The sequence below is a fragment of the Microcaecilia unicolor genome, chromosome 8 (assembly GCF_901765095.1).
Source record: "Microcaecilia unicolor chromosome 8, aMicUni1.1, whole genome shotgun sequence".
NCBI classification, from domain to species: domain Eukaryota; kingdom Metazoa; phylum Chordata; class Amphibia; order Gymnophiona; family Siphonopidae; genus Microcaecilia; species Microcaecilia unicolor.
The window spans coordinates 214,682,035-214,704,461 of NC_044038.1; the positions used below are offsets into that span (position 1 = coordinate 214,682,035).

Sequence of the window (22,427 nt, forward strand, 5' to 3'; positions counted from 1 at the left end):
ACAATGTAACTAGAAACAATTCACAATATGATGTATTTGTCGAATTCATCAATTTATTCTGCAAATTCTTAACTCTCCAACAGTCAGACAATAACATTTTGGATTCAAAGGAGTGGAAGGGTGGGGAGGGAGGGAGAAAATGACTATTTAAATTTAATTCAGCCCACAGTAGCCAGTGTGAGCAACAACCCACTCGGATTTTCAAGATTTCCATAATGAATAGACATGAGATTGATTTGCATATACTGCTTCCATTCAGGGCCCTGCCAACACGGTAAGTGGGGTAAGCGCCGCAGGGGGGCGCCTGCCTTCAAGGGCGCCGCGCCGTCGAGTTGTAAAAAAAAAAGTCTTACCAGGCCCAACCGCTGCCCCCACCCCGCGAGCTGCAGACTTCCCCGCTCCCCAGTCGCCAATCATCTCCCGGCTGCCCGATAGCCCTCGTTCCCTTCCTGCCCTCGCCCTACCTTTAAATATTGTAATTTTCCTCGGCGCCGGCATTGCAAGCAGCAGCAGGCTCCAGCCTTCCCTCGCATGGCTCCGCCCTCGACGTATTTCCTGTTTCTGTGAGGGCAGAACCATACAAGGGAAGGCTGGAGCCTGCTGCTGCTTGCAATGCCGGCGCCGAGGAAAATTACAATATTTAAGGTAGGGCGAGGGCAGGAAGGGAACGAGGGCTATCGGGCAGCTAAGGGCAAACGTGAGATGATTGACGACGGGGGGAGCGGGGTATCAGGGGCTGGAAGAAGGCAGGAAATGGCTCTTCCACGCGCCTTGGAGCCAGGCAGGTCTGGGGGGGGGGGAGGTGCACCCCAACTGATAGCCTGCAGGGGGGCGCCAGAGACCCTAGGCACGGCCCTGCTTCCACTGTACGCAAATAGATCTTATGCATATTCATTGTGGAAATCTTGAAAACCCGATTGGGTTGTGGCCCTCAAGGACCATGGTTGCCTACCCCTGATTTAGAATATCACGTGTAACGGTATATTGGTCTACTCTTGCCGAGAGGAGTAAAGTCAGATGGTGGTGTGAACAACTGGCCAAAAAACACAGATTTTAAACTGGATCTCACCTCTGGAGCAGGTGACTCACAAATAGTCTGCAAAATCTTTCCATCCACTGCTGCTAAAGAAAACTCGGTCTGCTCCAGTAAGTCAGCTGCCATAATCACTGGACTGACCTTATCCTAGGATTGATCAGAGTTCAGTGAATTCCCATGGTGCCTGGGTGAATCTTGGACAGTCACAGCATGAAATATATAAAAACAGAAATAAATTTTAGTTCACAGCCCTCCTCTTTCAATGCAACATTAATATTGATTTAAAGGAATTATTCAGGCTCATTCATGATATAAGAGATCTTATCTTTTGCAAATGCTTGGAGAAGGAAATAGGAACATTTGGGGACCATTTTACTAAAGTACATTAAGTTTTGGACTTAACACATTATAACACGGGATTTCAGTGCATGGCAACCAAAACTAACGCTGCTTCAAGAAGGGGCGTTCACAATATTTCTTTATCTCTCTATATAAAACGCACCTCCAACGTTCTAATGAAGCCTCCAAAAGTCCCAACGTTCTAAATCCGTGGTGGTGTAGATCGAAGTTTGCCCATGAGTGTTTGCCCCGCCCTCGTGTCAAACGTGATGACGTCGAGGGCGGAGCAATAACACTCAACGAATCACATCACTACCAGCAGATGACAATTAAGGGATCGCCAAACCGCTACTACGCAACGAAACCTGACGTCAAACGGTTCGCGAAACAGAAAAAGCACGAACAACTGCATGGGGACAAGGGAGGAGAATGAGCAGCACAAGCGGTCACTTTCTGAACAGCACGAAGACGACGAACATCGCTGGAAGGAGATTACAATTGTCAGGCCCATGCTCCAGCTCCTAGTATGAGCAGCATCCTTACAAAACGCCCTACAAGAAAAAACTGCCCACAGTCCCGACGCATCCGGCACCTCAAACAAGTCGCCTACCACTTCAACCCCCCCCCCCCCCAACAAAATCAAAACGCAGCCTTCCACACAAACGGGGGGAGAGGCGGACTGGCAAGGGGAGAGGACGGATGGGAAGAGGTGGCAGGGGGGGCCAGGAACTCAGATGGGAAGAAGTGGGAGGGGTTTCTGGAACTCAGACAGGGGTGGAAGGGGGAATGGAAGAGGGGGGGAAGGAGGGTGGAAGAGGAGGGGGGCAAAGGGGAAGGGAAGAGTAGGAGGGGGAAGGGAGGGGGAAACCACACTCTCTCTCTGTCCAACACACTGTATCTTTGTGAACACTCTCTCTCTCTCTCACACTCACTGTGTCCAACATACGCACTTGCACACAGTCATTCTGAAACACACACACTCACTCACAGATACACAAGCACCCAGTCTCAATCTCTCTCTTGACACACAATCGCACAGTCACTCTCTCTCTCTCACAGTCACTCTCACACACACTCTCTCTCAAACATACACACTACGAGGAAAACCTGGCTAGCACCCATTTCATTTGTTTCAGAAACGGGCCTTTTATACTAGTATATAATATAAACCGAGATCCCAATTTTTAGGCTTTATTTTGGGACAAAAAAATCTCTGCTTGTATTCAAGTATATACAGTAACTGGAGCTACAACTGAAAAAAATTGTGAACTAAATCCCAGTGTCGTTGAGTCACTACACCAAACCTTTGACCCCCAACTCAAACACTGACTATGTATAGTAAATCTAAGAGAAATTTGACTAATTATGGAAACATAGGATACTTTTTTATGTACAAAATTAGAACTAATAGACCACAAAATATATTTATTTGATGTTTCAATCAAGAACCTGAATAAAAAATATATATAAGTATTAAATAATAATTTACCATAATGTTTCAAGTTGTTATTTTGAAGCTGAAGTCGCTACATTTATACTAACTCAGACTCTACTTGAGGGGCCCAATTTCAAAAGAGAAAAATGTCTCAAAAATGGCATAAATTGGCATTTGGATGTTTTTCTCTAAAAATCCAAATCACAAATTTCAAAACCTGGATGAGAGATGTTTTTCTCTGCAGTGCGTCCAGATCACAGAAGGGCATGTTGGGGGTGGGATTTAGGCATTCCAAAAACTTGGACATTTTTCTGCCACCCAATTTCCCCCTTCCTCCCTAAGCTCCCCATTATATCAACCATACATGAACCCTACTCTAACGCAATAACACCTTGTATTTGTTCATACCGGAACTGGCGAATGCCATTACGGTACTCTGTAAGCCACATTGAGCCTGCAAATAGGTGGGAAAATGTGGGATACAAATGTAACAAATAACAAATAGGTGGGAAAATGTGGGATACAAATGTAACAAATAACAAACAAATGTAACAAATAAATAAATAAATAATGGAACATACTAACAATGCCCAGGACTAAAAGTTAGATGCCTTGGTCTAGACTTGTTTCAATCACAACTAAATCACAAAAAGGTGCCCTAAATGACCAGATGACCACTGAAGGGATTAAGGCATGACCCCCTCATACTCCCCAAGTGGTCACTGACCTCTTCCCACCCCCAAAAGATGTGAAAGAAACAGTACATACCAGCCTCTATGACAGCTCCAGATGTTATGGCCAGTCCTATAAGAGCAGCAAGCAGGTCCCTGGAGTAGCCTAGTGGTCGGTGCAATGCACTGTAGAGAAGGGGATCCAGACCCATATCCCACTCTAACTGGTGCACTTGTGGTGAAAAATGTGAGCCTTCTAAAACCCACCAAAATCCTACATATAGGTTGTAGTGGTATACAGTTGTGTATAGTTGGGTTTTGGAGGGCTCACCATACAATATAAGGGGATAATGGTGAGATGTGTATCTGAGACCTTTCCACGAAGTCCACTGCAGTGCCCCACTACTCTGAAGAATGATGGCCTGTCATACATCCCAGTAGCTTGGTGAGTTTTTCCCTTGGATGCCCCCCCCCCCCCCCAAAAAAAAAAATGATCCTAAAAGATAGATGCACTGAGCATTAAAAAAAACCATCTAGAACATGGCCATTTATAAAACAAAAAAATTGGACGTTTTTCTGGTTTGAAAATGGCCATGTTTGCTACTGGACTTTGTACATTTTTTTTGCAAAATGTCCAAAATCAGATTTAAACATATCAAAAATACCCCTCTAAAATTACTTCCAACTCCAGAACCCTGTTAAATCCAAAATCCCTTCTCATAGTTTGGTTGGTGGGGAAGGGTTTGTGTTGACCTATGAGTTATTCCAGTTGGCTTTTTTTTAATGTTTAATGATATACAGTGGTGGAAATAAGTATTTGATCCCTTGCTGATTTTGTAAGTTTGCCCACTGACAAAGACATGAGCAGCCCATAATTGAAGGGTAGGTTATTAGTAACAGTGAGAGATAGCACATCACAAATTAAATCCGGAAAATCACATTGTGGAAAGTATATGAATTTATTTGCATTCTGCAGAGGGAAATAAGTATTTAATCCCTCTGGCAAACAAGACCTAATACTTGGTGGCAAAACCCTTGTTGGCAAGCACAGCGGTCAGACGTCTTCTGTAGTTGATGATGAGGTTTGCACACATGTCAGGAGGAATTTTGGTCCACTCCTCTTTGCAGATCATCTCTAAATCATTAAGAGTTCTGGGCTGTCGCTTGGCAACTCGCAGCTTCAGCTCCCTCCATAAGTTTTCAATGGGATTAAGGTCTGGTGACTGGCTAGGCCACTCCATGACCCTAATGTGCTTCTTCCTGAGCCACTCCTTTGTTGCCTTGGCTGTATGTTTTGGGTCATTGTCGTGCTGGAAGACCCAGCCACGACCCATTTTTAAGGCCCTGGCGGAGGGAAGGAGGTTGTCACTCAGAATTGTACGGTACATGGCCCCATCCATTCTCCCATTGATGCGGTGAAGTAGTCCTGTGCCCTTAGCAGAGAAACACCCCCAAAACATAACATTTCCACCTCCATGCTTGACAGTGGGGACGGTGTTCTTTGGGTCATAGGCAGCATTTCTCTTCCTCCAAACACGGCGAGTTGAGTTCATGCCAAAGAGCTCAATTTTTGTCTCATCTGACCACAGCACCTTCTCCCAATCACTCTCGGCATCATCCAGGTGTTCACTGGCAAACTTCAGACGGGCCGTCACATGTGCCTTCCGGAGCAGGGGGACCTTGTGGGCACTGCAGGATTGCAATCCGTTATGTCGTAATGTGTTACCAATGGTTTTCGTGGTGACAGTGGTCCCAGCTGCCTTGAGATCATTGACAAGTTCCCCCCTTGTAGTTGTAGGCTGATTTCTAACCTTCCTCATGATCAAGGATACCCCACGAGGTGAGATTTTGCGTGGAGCCCCAGATCTTTGTCGGTTGACAGTCATTTTGTACTTCTTCCATTTTCTTACTATGGCACCAACAGTTGTCTCCTTCTCGCCCAGCGTCTTACTGATGGTTTTGTAGCCCATTCCAGCCTTGTGCAGGTGTATGATCTTGTCCCTGACATCCTTAGACAGCTCCTTGCTCTTGGCCATTTTGTAGAGGTTAGAGTCTGACTGATTCACTGAGTCTGTGGACAGGTGTCTTTCATACAGGTGACCATTGCCGACAGCTGTCTGTCATGCAGGTAACGAGTTGATTTGGAGCATCTACCTGGTCTGTAGGGGCCAGATCTCTTACTGGTTGGTGGGGGATCAAATACTTATTTCCCTCTGCAGAATGCAAATAAATTCATATACTTTCCACAATGTGATTTTCCGGATTTAATTTGTGATGTGCTATCTCTCACTGTTACCAATAACCTACCCTTCAATTATGGGCTGCTCATGTCTTTGTCAGTGGGCAAACTTACAAAATCAGCAAGGGATCAAATACTTATTTCCACCACTGTATCCTTATAAAATGATGTGATTATGATGATATACCTACAGAGGTGTTTTAATCCAGTGGACATCTCAATTCCAACTTCTACATCCTATCTAAAATGGGACAGTTTCTATGTCTCAGAATATTTTTAAAGACTGCTGTCCTTCATCTTTTGATCACTTCTCTGCCTTCGTTCCCTTATCCAATGTATTGTGAAAGGCCAGGAAAGTCTAGAAACGATGGATTGGATACCATTGTTGGAATCTCTTTATTCCACCCTTCCTGACCTGTATAGTGTACAAAAACAGATTTTTCACTCATTCTTTGTCTCTGGGGATACAAAGTGAGGTCATCAGGTTACAACTTGGATCAGCAGCCAAATTCTCGATCAAACACACTCATATTTTTTTTTAATGTATTTAAAAATGTTTGTGTAGCGCCTCCCTGGCTCCATAGAAGCACACCAGTAGCAAGACATTACCAGTCTGTCAAGAACAGTTGTGTAGTTCAGGGCTCAAATGCAATGTCTATTTTTATAAAGGAAACGTAAGAGCCATTTTTCTAAAATGAGCTAAGCAGTTAATGCATGAATTGGCATACTGTTATTGCACAGGCATGAGAGCAGAGATGTAAGGCGACTGCCTAAGTTGGTGATGCACCAAAAAAAGTTCTGCTACCATGTAGAAATTTTTTTAAAGATGCTCTTAAGATGGTGGTGCATGTGCACTAGTGTGCACTATTAGTGTTAGCCTATGCATGATAGTGCTTGCTACTTAGGGATAGGGATGGGATTTGATATACAGCCTTTCTGTGGAGCAATCAAAGTAATCTGAGTTTGAACTTCTTGGGAAAAACATCCAAAACTCCAGTAGCAAACATGGCCATTTTCAAACCAGAAAAACATCTCAGCTTTTTTTGTTTTTAAAATGATCATTTGCTAAATGTTTTTGTGCTCAGTGTGCATCTTTTAGGACCATTATCTTTTTTTTTTTTTTTTTTTAGGGGGAGGGGAGTCCAAGGGAAAAATGCACAAAAATAAGCCATTGGGATGGATTGGGGGGGGGCAGTAGTCTTAGTAGACTGGCTACACAGACATTCCAGGATAGTTGTGGGACACCCTTGGGTAGGGTTACCATTTGTCCGGATTTCCCCGGTCATGTCCTCTTTTTGAGGGCATGTCCGGGGCGTCCGGCGGGTTTTGCCCGCATGCACGTTTGTCCGGATTTCTGGACAAATGTGCAGGCAGGCGTGCGAGTGGGCGGCGTCGTGGGTCTCCCCTCCCCTTCCCTTCCTTTCTATCTGCCCTGGTGGTCTAGTGACCTCTTCGGGGCAGGAAAGAGCCCCCTCTTTCCTGCCTGAAGTGCTGCCTTGCCCTTAATCCTTCTCGGTCTCGGCTGGGGATTCAAAATGGCCGCCGAGAGTTGAAGTCTTGCGAGGCCGCTTCAACTCTCGGCGGCCATTTTGAATCCCCGGCCGAGACCGAGAAGGATGCAGGGCAAGGGCAGGCAGCGCTCCGGACAGGAAAGAGGGGGCTCTTTCCTGCCCAGAAGAGGTCACTAGACCACCAGGGCAGATAGTAAGTAAGGGAAAGGGAGGGGAGGGGACTATGTGACAAGGGGGAGGGGTGAGGGGAGGGGAATATGTGACGGGACGTGATGTGGGTGGGCGGGGCAGGGGCGTGACATGTGTCCTCTTTTTCAGAGGACAAAATATGGTAACCCTACCCTTGGGGACACTGCAGTGGACTTCACATAAAAGATCCCAGGTACACATCTTACTGTTACCCCCTGAGCCCTCCAAAGCCCACCAGAACTCTACTGTACACCACTACAATAGCCCTTATGCATGCAGGTATCATCTATATGTAGGTACAGTGGGTTCTGGAGGGCTCACATGTGTACCAGTTAGAGTGGGTCATGGACCTGGATCCTTTTTTCTATAGTCCACTGCACTGACCACTAGACAACTCCAGGGTCCTAATTGCTGCTCTAATAGACTGGCCATAACATCTGAAGCTGTCATAGAGGCTGATATGTACTGTTTTTCTTTTTCACATCTTTGGGGGTGGGAGGGAAGTAAGGGGGGTCATGCCTTTATTCCTCTAGTGGTCATCTGGTCATTTAGAACATCTTTTTCTGACTTAGGCATGATTGAAACAGGTCTAGACCAAAACATCTAACTATGTTGCTTTATGGAAGAAAAATGTCCACGTTTTGGGAACACCAAACCTCAGCCCCGCTATGCCCCCTTGTGATTTCCACACACTGCGGAGAAAAATGTCTCAAATCCGGGTTTTCAAAATCGTGATTTGGGTGTTTGTTGGACGTTTTTCTGCCATAATGGAAAAAAAAACAAAAACGTCCAGGACTAAAATTTAAGACTTTGTGAGCTAGACCTGTTTTAATAATGACTAAGCCACAAAAAAGGACCCTAAATGACCAGATGACCACTGGAGGAATAAAGGAATTACTCCCCCCCCCCTTAGTCCCTCAGTAGTCACTGACCCCCTCCCACCCCTCAAAGATGTGAAAGAAAGAGGATTTCCTGTACAATAGAAGGGGGTAAGGGTGAGATGTGTACCTGGGACCTTTTACATAGTAACATAGTACGTGACGGCAGAAAAAGACCTGTACGGTCCATCCAGTCTGCCCAACAAGATAAACTCATATGTGCTACTTTATATGTATACCTGACCTTGATTTGTATCTGCCATTTTCAGGGCACAGACCGTAGAAGTCTGCCCAGCACTAGCTCCACCTCCCAACCACTTGCCCCGCCTCCTAACCACCAGTGCTGCCACCCAATCTCTGCTAAGCTTCTGAAGATCCTTTAAGTGCCCCCTAGGGTGCCCCACTGCTCTGCTGGGATGACTTTGTGGCCAGTCTACTAAGAATGCTGGCTCCTCCTACATCCCAACGGTTTGATTTTGTGCATTTTTCACTTGGACATTTTTTTTTCCGAAAATATCATAAAAGAGAGATGCTTTTGAGTACAGCAATGGCTAGCAAATGGCTGTATTCGAAACAAAAAGATAAACATTTTGCTGTTTTGAAAATCGCTAATCACCCCTTGAATTTTGAAGGTTTTGAGCAAAACGTCCAAAGTCAGATTTAAATGTTGCATCAAAAATGCCCCTCTTTGTCACAGTGAAGGCAGTTTGAAAATTTCTCCCACTTCTCTGTCCAGGCCATTATCCAATGAGGAGGAATGAATCTGAAGAATAAAGACTGGCTGGTGTATTATGGGCCCACACGTGGGATATAGTTGCATATTACCTCTTTGTGTTGGTGACCAGGACCGTGCCAAGGTCTGTGGCGCCCCCCTGCAGATGATCAGTTGGCGCCCCCCCCCCCCCCCCCCCCGCAGATGAACAATTGCGCGCTCCCCCCCCCCCCCATGAAGGTGATCTCTGCCCTCCCGCTCCCTGGGCCATGTCCTAACTGCCCGCCCTCTTCTCCCCCCCCCCCCCAAGATCCCTTTTAAATTTACCTCCGGCAGCGAACGAAGGCGCAGTGTCAGTGAAGGAGGCGGCGCTCCCGATGTCTCTAGTCTTCCCTTCACTCAATGTCCCGCCTTCTTCTGACGTCGTTTCCTTGACGTCAGAAGAAGGCGCGGAACACTGAGCGAAGGGAAGACTAGTAGAGACGTCCGGAGCGCCGCCTCCTTCACTGACGCTGCGCCTTCGTTCGCTGCCGGAGGTAAATTTAAAAGGGATCTTAGGGGGGGGGGGAGAAGAGGGCGGGCAGTTGGGACATGGGAGAGGGCGAGGTAAGCATGGCGCGGTGGGACGCCCCCCAGAGGACGGCGCCCTCCTGCCGTGCTTACCTCGCTTACCGTGTTGGCACGGCCCTGTTGGTGACAGATATGTTTTTTTTCTTAGATGTTGGGTTTGTGGCTGAACTAATCTGGTCTCCATTAAAACATTCCCATTTCCTCAGGTATTCTACAATTTATACTATGTTTCCAGTGTTCTCGTTGGTTTTGGACAAGGATGTTGGGTCTGAGGTTGCCATGCTCTATCCAGAGCTCTATAAAGACCTTCTTAAGGTACAGTACATCCTTGGTGTTCCTGTAATCATAATTTTGTACATTACATTTTTGCCTCAGTAGAAAGAGTGGGGAACCTCTGCTTGTTGAGGGCCACAAACCACTTTGGTTTTTGGGTATCCCTAATGAATATGCATGAAGTAAGTTTCATTTGCAGTACCTCTGCTATATGCAAATATCTGTCATGCATATTCATTAGGGTGTCCTGGAACCCCAGTTCTGTTGTGTAGAAGAACAGAACCAAAAAAAAAACACCAGCATCCTTTATTAGGTTGATTCTTTAGGGAGGTAAATACAGGAATTGCTCAAGAAGTGTTCTATTATTGTTTAATTAACGATTTGCTATTGAAATTCCTCTGTGTATCTTTATGAATATAACTGTAGAAGGAAGGCTATTGATTATTTCTCAGCTGGACTACTGCAATGACTTGTATGCGGGCCAGCCAAAGACATTTTTGGGAAGGCTGCAAGTCCTGCAGAATATTGCAGCTAGAATGATTTCTAAGTATCTCAGATAGACAAGTTTCCCCTTTTTTGTTCCGAGCATTGTATTGGTTACTGATAGGAGCCTGGGTAAAATTTAAGATTCTTATGCTTACATTTTCGGGCTTTGTGGGGACAGGGGCCCAGCATACTTGCATGATAAATATTGTTGGTGTGTGACTGGTCAAATGCCGCGATCCTCCCAGGCATTGCTTTTGTATGTTCTTACAGTTCAGGAAGTTCACTTGGCGTCGTCTTGAGTGCGAGCATTTTCCATAGTCTACCTGAGATAATTATTAGAGCAGTAATGAATTACGTATCTTTCAGGAAACAAGTTAAATCTTGGTTGTGTGGCAGTCTGGGGGGTGAGAGGAGGGTTAATGAGGCATTGATTTGTTTGCTTAGTTTATATTTTGGTGTTTGTGTTTTACTTTGTTTTTATTCTGTATTTTAAGGATGATACCTACATTGCTGTGGTCAGGCCTGTTCTTGGTTTCCAGAAATGCAATCTATAAAAACTATTAAATGAAATGATTCCTGGATATTCTCTGTGTTGGTGAATGTTATGAAAGCCCCAATGGACATGCACTGGCGCTAGGCACATCATGGCATGGAAGGTCTTATATCAACACCTCAGGCCTTTGAAAGAATTCCAATAGGAGTTATTCCTTTTGGAGCATGTCAAAAATCAGAAAAATGGTTGATCAAAGTTGGCTGGATCAATCTGAATTTCTCTATCACTTACCCCAGTGGTTGGTGCTTTTAATGTGTGGTGATAGCTTTGGAGCTATTAGATTTCACACTTGATCTAGTGAAGTAGCCTTGTCCTCAACATCTGCCCGTTAATTAGACTTTGAGCTCCACAGTATATATGTTGTCTTGGTCTGCTCAGCATGGCGTACACCTTTGTAGTGCTTGCAGAAATGTTTAGTAGTAGTAGATTGGTATCTTTATACCAATTTGGTGGCATTTTTCCAGTGCTTAAAGATCTGTAGGAGGAAAACATTTTAAAACAGAGGAAAGAAATTGAATTCACATTTACAACTAAAACACTTGTCCAATGGCAACTATCTGCACCTTTTTTTAAATGTTTCTTGATTAACTATGAGCTCGACATTCAAAGTGATTTAACCACTTGGAGCCAGATGCACTAAAGTCATTGATAGAGCCGTTCCCTACCGAATTCCATAGTGAATCGGTAGGGAACGGCAATGCATCAAAAAAAGGGAATGCAAAAGAGCTGCTCATTGAAGCTCAGCATTCTCTAATCCCTCGTAAAATGTCGGAGAATCGGCCGGTAGAGCATGCGCAGAGCAGCCAAGCGTTATGCTGGCTGCTCTGCGCATGCCAAGGACGTAAAAAAAAAAACAAACAAAAAAAAATGACATGCCTATGGACATCCTTTATAGATGGCGTTCGTCCCCCCCCCCCCCCCACCCGCCCAAGGTCGCCGCCGCTGCTCCCCCTTCCCCCTGCATTGAAAGAGCTTTCCGCAGCCCTGGCCCTCCCCCCCCCCCGAGGTCGCCACCGCCGCTCCCCCCTCTTTTGAAATGACAGCTTCCCCGCCATCCTTGCCAGACGAGGGCGGGCCAAGGAGGAAAGAAGGGAAGTCCCAAAGCCAAGCGATCTGCTGTTGCCTGCTGCGGCCGGTGCATCGCCTTCACATGGGGGTGAGATGTGCTGCGAGGGCCCGGTGGCAGATGGAGGGGGGCGTGGCGGCGGGGACGACCTCAGGGGGGTGACGGGGGTGGGGCCACGGGGGTGCAGAGGATGGCGGGGAAGCTGTCATTTCAAGAGAGGGGGGAGCAACGGCAGCCTTGGGGGGGGGGGAGACCGGGGCTGCGGAAAGCTCTTTCAATGCAGGGGGGAGGGGGAGTGGCGGCGGCGACCTTGGGCGGGGGCTGGGGCGTCAGAAGGGAAAAAAGAAAGCAGTGCTCGTCAGGGACGCCCTTGAAGGACGTCAATGTTAGGCACAGACGCACAGCTTGTTTTTTTTTTTCCTTTCCCACAGCAGCCCCTGCCTAACAAGAGGTGCAGACCTCACGTTAGGGTTTCCACTGTAAGGGGAATCGGTAAACGTTGGTGCATATCTTTATAATAGCCTTGCAATGGTACTGCAGCTCATTATAATGATTTGCATTCCGTTTTCGTTAGCTGCTACCGTGATCGGGAAATGGCGTTTAGTGCATGTCAGGGTTTACTACTTGCTCGTTAAGTTTAGTGCATCTGGCCCTTGGCTAGGGCTACATGCTATTTTTCAGGGACACTTAACAGGTTAGTGCCAGACTGAAAACCGGCTATTTTGGGGGCATTCCGGGGGCAGAGTCAGCACTTAGCTGGCCAGCAAGCATATTTTCAAAGCACTTTGGGAGGCTAAGTTCCATAGGTTTCTATGGAACTTTGGGAGGCTAAGTGCTTTGAAAATGAGCATACAGGTTAACCACATAAATAGGACCACATAAAAGCCAGTCCTGTCTTTATGCAGTGGCCCATAGATGGTTAAGTGCTAAATATCACACTTAGGAAAAAAAAAAAAAGGAAGGGGTCCTCACAACTTCCACTGAAAAGTCAAGCAGAAAACAACAAGGGTGAACGTGAGAGAAGGTGACGCAAAAGACCCTACATGAGCCGCGTTTCAGCACAAAGCCTTCCTCAGGGGTCAGGACGGTTGAACAAAAAAAATCAGCTTTTCAGAAAATGTGAATGGAAAAAAACATTAAAATACTGGAGCAATATGCACTGCGTAGCAAGGCAACCATATTGCTCCAGTATTTTAATGTTTTTTTTCCTTTCATATACTCTGCAAAGCTGATTTTTTGTTCAATCATCCCGACCCCTGAGGAAGGTTTTGTGCTGAAACACAGCCCGTGTAGGGTCTTTTGAGTCAACTTATTTTAGCAGATAAATTCTTGGACGCTCCTACTCCTTGTTTTGCCTTGGTCATTTGAATATCACAGTTAACTAGCTATGCGCAGTGGCGTAGGAAGGGGGGGCGGTGGGGCGGTCCACCCCGGGTGCCCGCCGCTGGGGGGGGGGTGTCAACTTCACTGGTTCACTGCTTTCTCTGCCCCGGAACAGGTTACTTCCTGTTCCAGGGCAGAGAGAGCATGGAACCAGCGGAGCCGACACAGCTCCCAGCGACGTGTACTCGGGGCGGAGCGGCCTGCCCGCCCTCTTTGGTAAGAATGTGCTCCGGGGGGGTGCGTGCGTGCGCCGAGGGGGGGTGCACCATGCTGCACCGGGGGGGATGCGCAGTGGCAAACTGCCCCGGGTGTCAGCTGCCCTTGCTACGGCACTGGCTATGCATTAACTGGCTCCAAAAATTCAATGCTGATACCTGGACACGGCCTGGCATTGAATTTCTGGGTTTAATGCGGGCAGTGGTCAGCAAAGGGCTGATCGTTGCTGGTTGAATATCAGGCCCTGTATGTTAGAAATAAGACACAGCTCACAGGGCATTAGGGATATATGCAGTAAAAAAAAAAACAACAACCATTGGGTAGTTTTCATTTGATATTGACTTTTTAGATTTTTTTTTTTTTTTTTGTATTTCACACAAGTATATCATACATTTGTTTGAAGAGCAATTTAAAGAACACTATTGCATTTTAACATACACTGGTTGGCTTAACATATATTAATTCATATTCATTCACTCTAGTGTGAATGAAAATTTAAAGTGCACTAACAAATTTACCACTGTATCCCTAAAGGGCATTAGCTGTGTATATGTATCAGGTTTGCCTAAGATTATGATAAAAACTCACTAAAAACTTTTGTTGACCAACCTGTGTCTGTCGGTTGTATTTTTCATCACATCCTCATATGATTTAGGCTTGTTTTCTCTTTATTAGGGTCGGCCTTTATCCTATAAAACGTTTCTCATATGGGTTTTAATAAGCATCTACCAAGGTAAGAAAATAAAACCAACTTAGTACTCATTTTCTGGCCACAGGGTGCAGATTCTAATTCAAATTGGTAGTCCTAGGTCAGGAATGCACAAGGGCCATAAACAGATCCAGGTTTTCAGGATATCCTTAATGAATGTGCATGAGAGAGATTTGCATACAATGGAGCTAGTAGGCATGCATATATCTATGTCATGCATATTCCTTTGGGATATCTTGAAAATCTGACCTGTTTGCAGACCTTGAGGACTGAATTTGTGCACCCCTATCATAGCTGATATACTACTTGTAGGAATAATTCATGCGTAGCAGCTCTCTTTCAGGCATCCCTGAGGTAATAGTGACATGTGTTGACCTAGTAGCTTTGCTTAAAAATGCTATACTAGATCAGACCTTTGGACCTGGCCCATCATCCTAAGAGGTAGCAGGTACATGTAGAAGAAACAGGATGTGTAGAACTATCCAACTCCCTCACACCTTTCCGGTTTCTAGCTGTTAAGATTGTGGGGTACATTTTGAGGAACTAAAGAGAGAAGGTGTGAAGAGTTAGAAGGTGCTTATAGTCTGGAAACAGTATGTAAATTCCAGGAAGCCCTTGACACACTGCACTGATTCACTCTGCTGAACTAACACTACTCCAAGAAGAGTGCTGGAGAGACTTTGTTGTGAACACTGTGCTCCTGCTTGATGTGATTTAGAAGATTTTTATGATTTAAAAGGACTATAATTTGAACCTTTAAGGACGATATCTAAGACACAAGTGGAAGATTTGAAATTGAGGAAACAACAATTGGGGAGCATGTACACAGATTATGGATATATAGAAATGTGCCCACACAAGGTTTATGTGAATGGGTGGTGAAGTGAAGGGTGTGACTGGGCAAGTTCCGGAACTTACACAGCATAAGTGGTTTTATGTGATATATGTATTGTAATAAAAGAAATTAAATATTTTAAAGGAAGAACGTTTTTTGTGGTACATTTAGGGTTACCATATGTCCAGATTTACCCGGACATGTCCTCTTTTTGAGGACATGTCCGGGCAACCGGGCGGGTTTTGCAAATCTGCCCGTTTGTCCAGAAATCCGGACAAATGGGCAGATTGCTAGCCTCCCCTCCCCTCCCCTCCCCTTACTTACTACTGCCCTGGTGGTCTAGTGACCTCTTCTGCCTTCGGGGCAGGAAAGAGCCCCCTTTTTTCCTGCCCGGAGCGCTGCCCTGCATGCATCCTTCCTGTTGCTGATCTTGGCGCCGATTCAAAATGGCCACCAAGAGTTGAAGTGACCTCGCGAGACTTCAACTCTCGGCGGCCATTTTGAATCAGCGCCGAGATCAGCAACAGGAAGGACCACCAGGGCAGTAGTAAGGTAAGGAGAGGGGGGTGACGGGGAGGGGGGGTGATGGTGTTTTTGACAGGGGGAGGGGAAATGTGACGGGGTGGAGCAAGGGCGTGAAAGGGGCGGGGCATGTGTCCTCCTTTTTGCGGGACAAAATATGGTAACCCTAGGTACATTGAATCTAGCATAACATCCCTGACTGCTGTCTTAAGCATGCTATGATTGATCTGTCTTCTAGAAATGTCAAATTTCTTTTTGAACCTAGGTATACTGGTTGCCTCCAGAATTTCTTGTGATTGTGCATTTTACAAGTTGAATTCTGCATTTTATGAAGAATTACTTTTTTCATTGTTTTTATATCCTGTGACCTGATAATTGCACCAGGCGCCCCTTAGCTTTTGTGCTATGAAATGCAGAGATGTGATGAATGACATTTCCCTGTTTCTGCACCTTGCACAGCTCTCAGAATTTTACACATCTTTATCGTGTCTCTCCTCCATTTTCTCTTATCCAAGATGGAGTTGTTTGAGCCTCTCCTTAGATGCAGACTGTTTCATACCCGCAGTCGTCCTTGTTTTCTGCACCTTTACCATGTGTACTATTTCCAGAACTTGAATTACATCAAGAGCTTGTTCTGTGGACAGGGGAGAAAGGGGAAGAAGATATTATTAGTCACTGTTAGTTAAACCACCCACCACCATGGCTGTGGCAGAGTAGAGAATGAAGCCTGCAAGTCCCAGAACCAGTGAAGCCTCCTAGACCAGTGTTTCCCAATCGTCTCCTGGAGGCATGCCTAACTACTTTGGTTTTCAAGATAGCCACAATGAATAGGCATGAGAATGTTTTGAATACACTAAGTCTTCTTTGTATTTATGCAGATAGATTTCTTGCATATTCATGATGAGTATCTTGAACTAGAGCCGTTAGGTGTACTTCAGGAGCGGGTTGGGAAATATTGTCCTAGACTTCTTGACTTCCTCTCATTTTGTATTTTTTTAAAGGTTTTTCTCAGATCTTTTCATTGGTAGTTCAACACAAGTTGCAATCTAGTAGAGGAGGTAAACTACCAATGCCACATAGTTTTTCTTCAACTGCTTAGACATATTTAGAGCAGACCATGACTTCTGAAAGCATGCCTACTCTAGTTAGTGGACAATTGCATATTATTTTTACTTATTGCTAACCTTGTGTTTTCTTCTTTTTGTATTTATTTACCTCAATAGGCAGTATCATTATGTATGGCGCACTGCTTCTTTTTGAGTCCGAGTTTGTCCACATTGTGGCCATTTCCTTCACATCTTTGATTCTCACTGAGCTACTGATGGTGGCATTAACAATCCAAACGTGGCATTGGCTCATGATCGTGGCCGAACTGCTGAGCCTCTCCTGCTACATAGCCTCTCTGGTCTTCTTACATGAATTTATCGGTAAGGTTGTGTCTAGACTGGTGGGAGACTTGGGTTGGTCAATGGCATTGGCAGTGATTAAGGAGACTTTCACTTCTACCTCAGTTGTTCATTTAAGTAGGGATATATGTAGGAGCCTATGTTGAATGAGTTATAATCTCCCACAGAATATGCATGTACTTTTACACAATGCATGTGTAGGCATGATTATGGGCTAGTCATAAAGTATGTGTGTTCTTTATAAAGTACCTGAATATACAGAAGGCTAAAGCTATCAGGTAGTGTGAAATATTTATAGAAAAATAGGGAGGAAAAAGACCTCAATAGTCGTAGCTTAAAGCTACTCATACATAATAACTTTTGTAGCTATAGCCTCGTACAACTCCTCCTCTTTCATTGGTCTAAAATACTTCCCAAGTCTTTTTATCCACATACCACTGATAAGCTTTTAAAAGTTGTAACATTTCCCAGTCTCTTCAAATTTTCTTCTATTGTGTAAGTTCTTCAACTGTCTTTACAATACCCTGTTCCCCATTCTGCTGATAAGATGTCGTGTTCTTTCCTTACTGTAGACATTTACTTCATCGCCACCTTATCCTTCTTGTGGAAGGTGACCGTGATAACACTCATCAGTTGTCTCCCTCTCTACGTCCTCAAGTACCTGAGACGGAAGTTCTCCCCACCGAGCTACTCGAAGCTTACATCATAGGCCAGGACCCTTTCTCACAGCACTGAACTTTTCACACTACTGAGGGGCGCTGAAAACAATCCACTTCTTCTTCTTTGAAACCACTTCTGATGACTGCATGGGATGATGCGGCCAACAAGGAAGCCACTCTTAACAGTACTCTAAAACAAATCCTGAAGAATAGGGAACAAATGTGTTCTGGAGGGGGGGGAGTAGAGAGCTACAGAAAGGCCAGAGAACTCACAAAGGTCAATCTGTGAATGTTGCAAAGCAAAAAAAAAAAAAAGCATTGGGACGATAATGGAACTTAACTAATGTGATAGTCACTGAACTTTTAGTAGGGCAGCCATGTGGTCGGCTGCACATATTAGCAGTAAATTTGAGAGACTGAGATCATACTCCACAACCACATACCCTGGCTTAGGAGTGAGGTTCATTACTGTCACATTAGGCACAAAACTAACCCGTTTGGAGACATTGCCCCCCCCAAAAATGTTGCTTGCAGTGTAGGTGAAGAAATAGTAAGTCGCTGGGGGAACGGAGCTGTGGCGTTTTATTCGGGGTGGTAACTTATTAGCGGTAGACCATTTTCAGTGTTTTCTCCCCTAGGTGGATTGTAAGGCCACTGCTTTAGGATTCTTTTTTCCTATAAGCTGGCCTTAAAACTTTAAGTCATTGAATCGGTGTACATGTTACACACTTTCCAGGCCAAGGCAATAGCACAGTTCAAAGGTTGCTAGTTCTTTAAAAGTGCTCCTGGAGCCCTGCCCTGGTGACTTAAGTGGCATTGTTGCAGCAGGACCTGAGCTCCGTTCTCATTTCAGGTCCTTTGTTCTCCAGGTTGGCTAGGGCTCAGCATTCGCAGCTCCTTGAGTAATGGAAAGGGTGAGTCCAAGATATTATTACCCAGTGCCAACACCCAGTGGCTAGCTGTAGGGCCCCGTTATTGCACAATTCCCAGGAGCGCTAGTGTACTCTTATGCTGCTATGACTGGATTAAAGTAGATTTGGGGATGGGAGGATAAAACAGGGTAAAAAAATCCCCAGGGAGCTATGATTGAAGCCCTCACGACACTAGACCCCGGCCCTGTTTCTGATTGATCTAGAACCTGAAAGGAGAAGGATGACAGTGGTGTGTCAAAAAAAAAATCATAAGTGCTCTCTATGATGTTATATTTAGATAAGAAAAAATCTTAGCCGCAAGGTAAAAGATTGATGACTATAATAAAAAGTGACAGCTGCTGTCACTATTCATTCAGGGTAGAATAGAGTGGAAGACTAATAGTGGGCCAAGCTGTTTACAGACCAAAAAAATGGCATGTAATAGAGTTCACACAGTCTTCTATCAAATTCAAAGTCTATAAAGAAAGTGGCAGGGACTGAAATGTAAATCAGAAGGAGCCCCTCTGACCTTCAGTTACTGGATAAACATCTTTAGAAAATCAGCAATTAAATGCCCTTTTCAAAGCAATGTTTTTTTTCCTGCAAATAAGAATCAGAGAGAGAGAATTGCAGGTTGGCTTACTTACACCTAGTACTGCAAGCCATTGAAAGAAAGGCACTTAGGGCCCTGTTTTTATTGCGCGTTAACCGTGTAGGCGCCTACAATGTCCCTATAGGTGCCTACAAGGTTAGAGCACGCGCTAATTGTAGGTGCGTTAACAATGCTAACGCACCTTAGTAAACAATACTGAGTGTACAATACTGTTAACCACATTTCAGTTTCTGCGGGGTGGGAGGCACTTTTAAAGCTGTCCATTTTGTAACCCAACACAGCTTGCACTACTTTTCAAAGTCCATGCTAATGGCCGTGGATACTTTCTCTCTGAAAATAGCCACAGGTATAGAGTAGCTATATGTGCCTCCCTTCCCCCCCCCAAAAAAAAAACATGAGATCTCTGGCCTACCCTCTGGCAACACCTCCACGAAATGAGGCTAAAGGGCGTATTTTTAGGTGGTTTTCAGACTGCCAGTTTACATGCTTATATCACTTTCAACCTGCCTAAATGATTTGAAAATTGAACTCCCGATGTGAACGCCGCTGTTATTTCGTGCAGTATAGAGAGAAGGATAAAACAAGAGCCTGGTGTCCACCAATCATTGGAACTGATTTTGTTCTGAGTGCTGCGCTGTTAAGGAGTTAATGTTTACACGCTTTGCTTTTATGCATAACATGGTGAGGTGACATGGAAGGAAGGTGAGTGGACACAAGCAGTCACCTGACTATGCAGATTTCAGTTTGTCTACAAAATTATAAATTTATTGTATTCCTCCCTGCCTGTCATCTTGAGAGGAGACAGTTGTGGAGGGGCAATTGATGTTATTTTGGTAATTTTTCATTGCAGTGGGGAGTTTTTTTTTAGATCTTGTTATCGTACACTAAAATCATTTACAACAACCTAAATGGTTTGAATGTGCATTACATTGTTTTGGAAAAATAAAGCAAACTTTTGTTTTTGTCATTTTATTTTTAAAATGTCACAAAATGGCAAAATGATGATATTTCAGTGTTATTTCAAAATAAAAGTGCATCCTTTGAGGGCTGTAACTCCCCCCCCACCCCCCCAAATATTATCTTATAGTAGCAATGGGGTAAACCCTAGACTGGATCAAATTTGTTGGACATATCTGCTTCCAGTTGGAAACTTTACCGTGAATCCAGTGCTTTCTTCACTTCTCTGCCTCTAAATCTGTAAGGTGGATGATGAGATACCACTTTGAAAGGAAAAGGGTTTTAGGATGTCGTGGTGGCTGGGATCAGCACAGGCAGCAAGGGGTTCCTTGAAGATTCCCTATTTGTTTATTGTAATGGTTTGAACTAATTTACTAATGCTTACTGTTACTCCAGCCAGTAATATATATGTATATATAGCCTGAACACATAGGGCCAGATTTGGTAATTGACGCTGAAAAATAGGCGCTATTCTACAAAACTGCACACAACTATTCAGAACATTCCTGCCCACTCCCCCTTGGGAGTTGCACACTAGGGGGCCATGTTTACTAAGCAGTGCTAAGGGCGCATTAGCGTTTTTAGGACGTGCTAAACGCTGTCGACTCTGGCGCACTAATTTTAGCACTTGATAACGCTAGCGCGGCTTAGTAAACAGTGCCCTAAGGGATTTAGGTGCCTGGTCTTATAGAATAGCATGCAGACAGATACATGCACAAATCCTAATTATTGCCAATTAATTGCAATAATTAATTAACAGCACTTACTTGCTAGTTAATGGCTCATTAAACAGTTTATTTGTGCGCATATCTTCACTGCACCCAAATTTGGTATTATATATGGAATCTGGAGATAGCTCCTTAGATGACTCAATATACAATGTTAAAGCAGCATTTCACAGCAGGAGTGGCCTAGTAGTTAGGGTGGTGGACTTTGGTCCAGGGGAACTGAGGAACTGAGTTCGATTCCCGGCACAGGCAGCTCCTTGTGACTCTGGGCAAGTCACTTAACCCTCCATTGCCTGCCGCATTGACCCTGCCATGAGTGGGAAAGCGCGGGGTACAAATGTAACAAAAATAAAATAAAATAAATATATGTACCACTGTCCCCCCCCCCCCCCCCCCCCAATATTCAGCAGGAAGTGGTCAGCGTTTTTTTCATCGGCTAAATTATTCTCCGATATTCAGTGCCAGGCTATGTCTGGGCACTGGTGGTGAATATCAGGGGATAAATTGGGGCGGGCAGGCTGCTGGAGGGTATGCGGGCCTAGTCGATATTCAGCTGAGGCTGCATAAGAGTTTATGCATCCCTGGCTGAATATCCGGCCTTCATAACGTTTCTTTTTTCTCTTTTAACAACAAACCTGTGAGCCCCCTCCCACTAATGTCCCCTCTTTCCATCCTTCATTCCCCCCAGCACACATTGACTCCCCCGGAAGACCCCCACCCCCTTCCTCCCCCAAACTGTGAAGGTAAGCCCTAAGCCTCCCCCTAGATTTACCTACATCCCTGGTGTTCCAGCGGGGTCATTGGGGGCAGGAGTGCAGCTCCCTTGCTCTTGCTTGCTGCAAGTAAAATGGCTGCTGCGACCTGTCGTGGCAGCTCGCGCTACTTTGCGAGCTACCGCGGCAGCCATTTTACCAAGACACCGCAAGGGGCAGGAGCAAAGGAGCTGCGCTCCTACCCTTAACGACCCCACTGGACCACCAGCGATGTAGGTAAGCCTTCATGCTTACCTTCACGGGGGGTGTGGGGGGTCTTAATGTGCACTGGGGGACAGAAGGAGGGACAGAGGGGACATGTGGTGGAAGGAGGCTCAGGGGCTTTTTTTTTTTTTGAACAAAACGTTCTGCAGGTGCTTGCCTGATAGTCAGAGCCGGCACCCGTACAGTTACATGGCTTTATTTAGGACAGCTCTTGAACTGTCCTAAATGAAATCATTTAGCAATGCGGGTGTTGGCACTGAATACTGCCAGCACCCGCATAACCTGGGGCTTCTCCCCAGTGCCACCCCTGACCTGCTCACTTTTTGTTTGGGTGGTCGCAGGGGACATTAAGCAGACTGTGTTGCTGGATAGCCCCTGTTAGGCGCCGGGAAGCTATTTAAGTGGGCAGGAGCCTAAATCGCTTTGAACATTGGCCTCTATGTCCCTAATTCTGTAATTCGGTGTGCAGAAGTTAATTGGCAAAATATGTGCTAATTAGCGCTAACAATCAGTAAGTGATAATTGGAATTACTTGGCGCTAATCAGCTTTTTT

At 45.2% G+C, this 22,427-nt stretch overlaps 1 protein-coding gene across 1 annotated transcript in view; it reads left to right on the plus strand.

The window, feature by feature from the left end:
* Positions 1 to 19,315, plus strand: part of ATP9A (ATPase phospholipid transporting 9A (putative)) — a 168,194-nt gene extending 148,879 nt beyond the window's left edge. Inside the window, exons 25-28 of the mRNA XM_030212399.1 lie at positions 9,787 to 9,895; positions 14,233 to 14,290; positions 16,847 to 17,050; positions 17,602 to 19,315. Coding sequence (XP_030068259.1) covers positions 9,787 to 9,895; positions 14,233 to 14,290; positions 16,847 to 17,050; positions 17,602 to 17,738 — 508 coding nt within the window. The 3' untranslated portion in view covers positions 17,739 to 19,315. The remainder of the gene's footprint in view (positions 1 to 9,786; positions 9,896 to 14,232; positions 14,291 to 16,846; positions 17,051 to 17,601) is intronic.
* Positions 19,316 to 22,427: the final 3,112 nt, after the last annotated feature.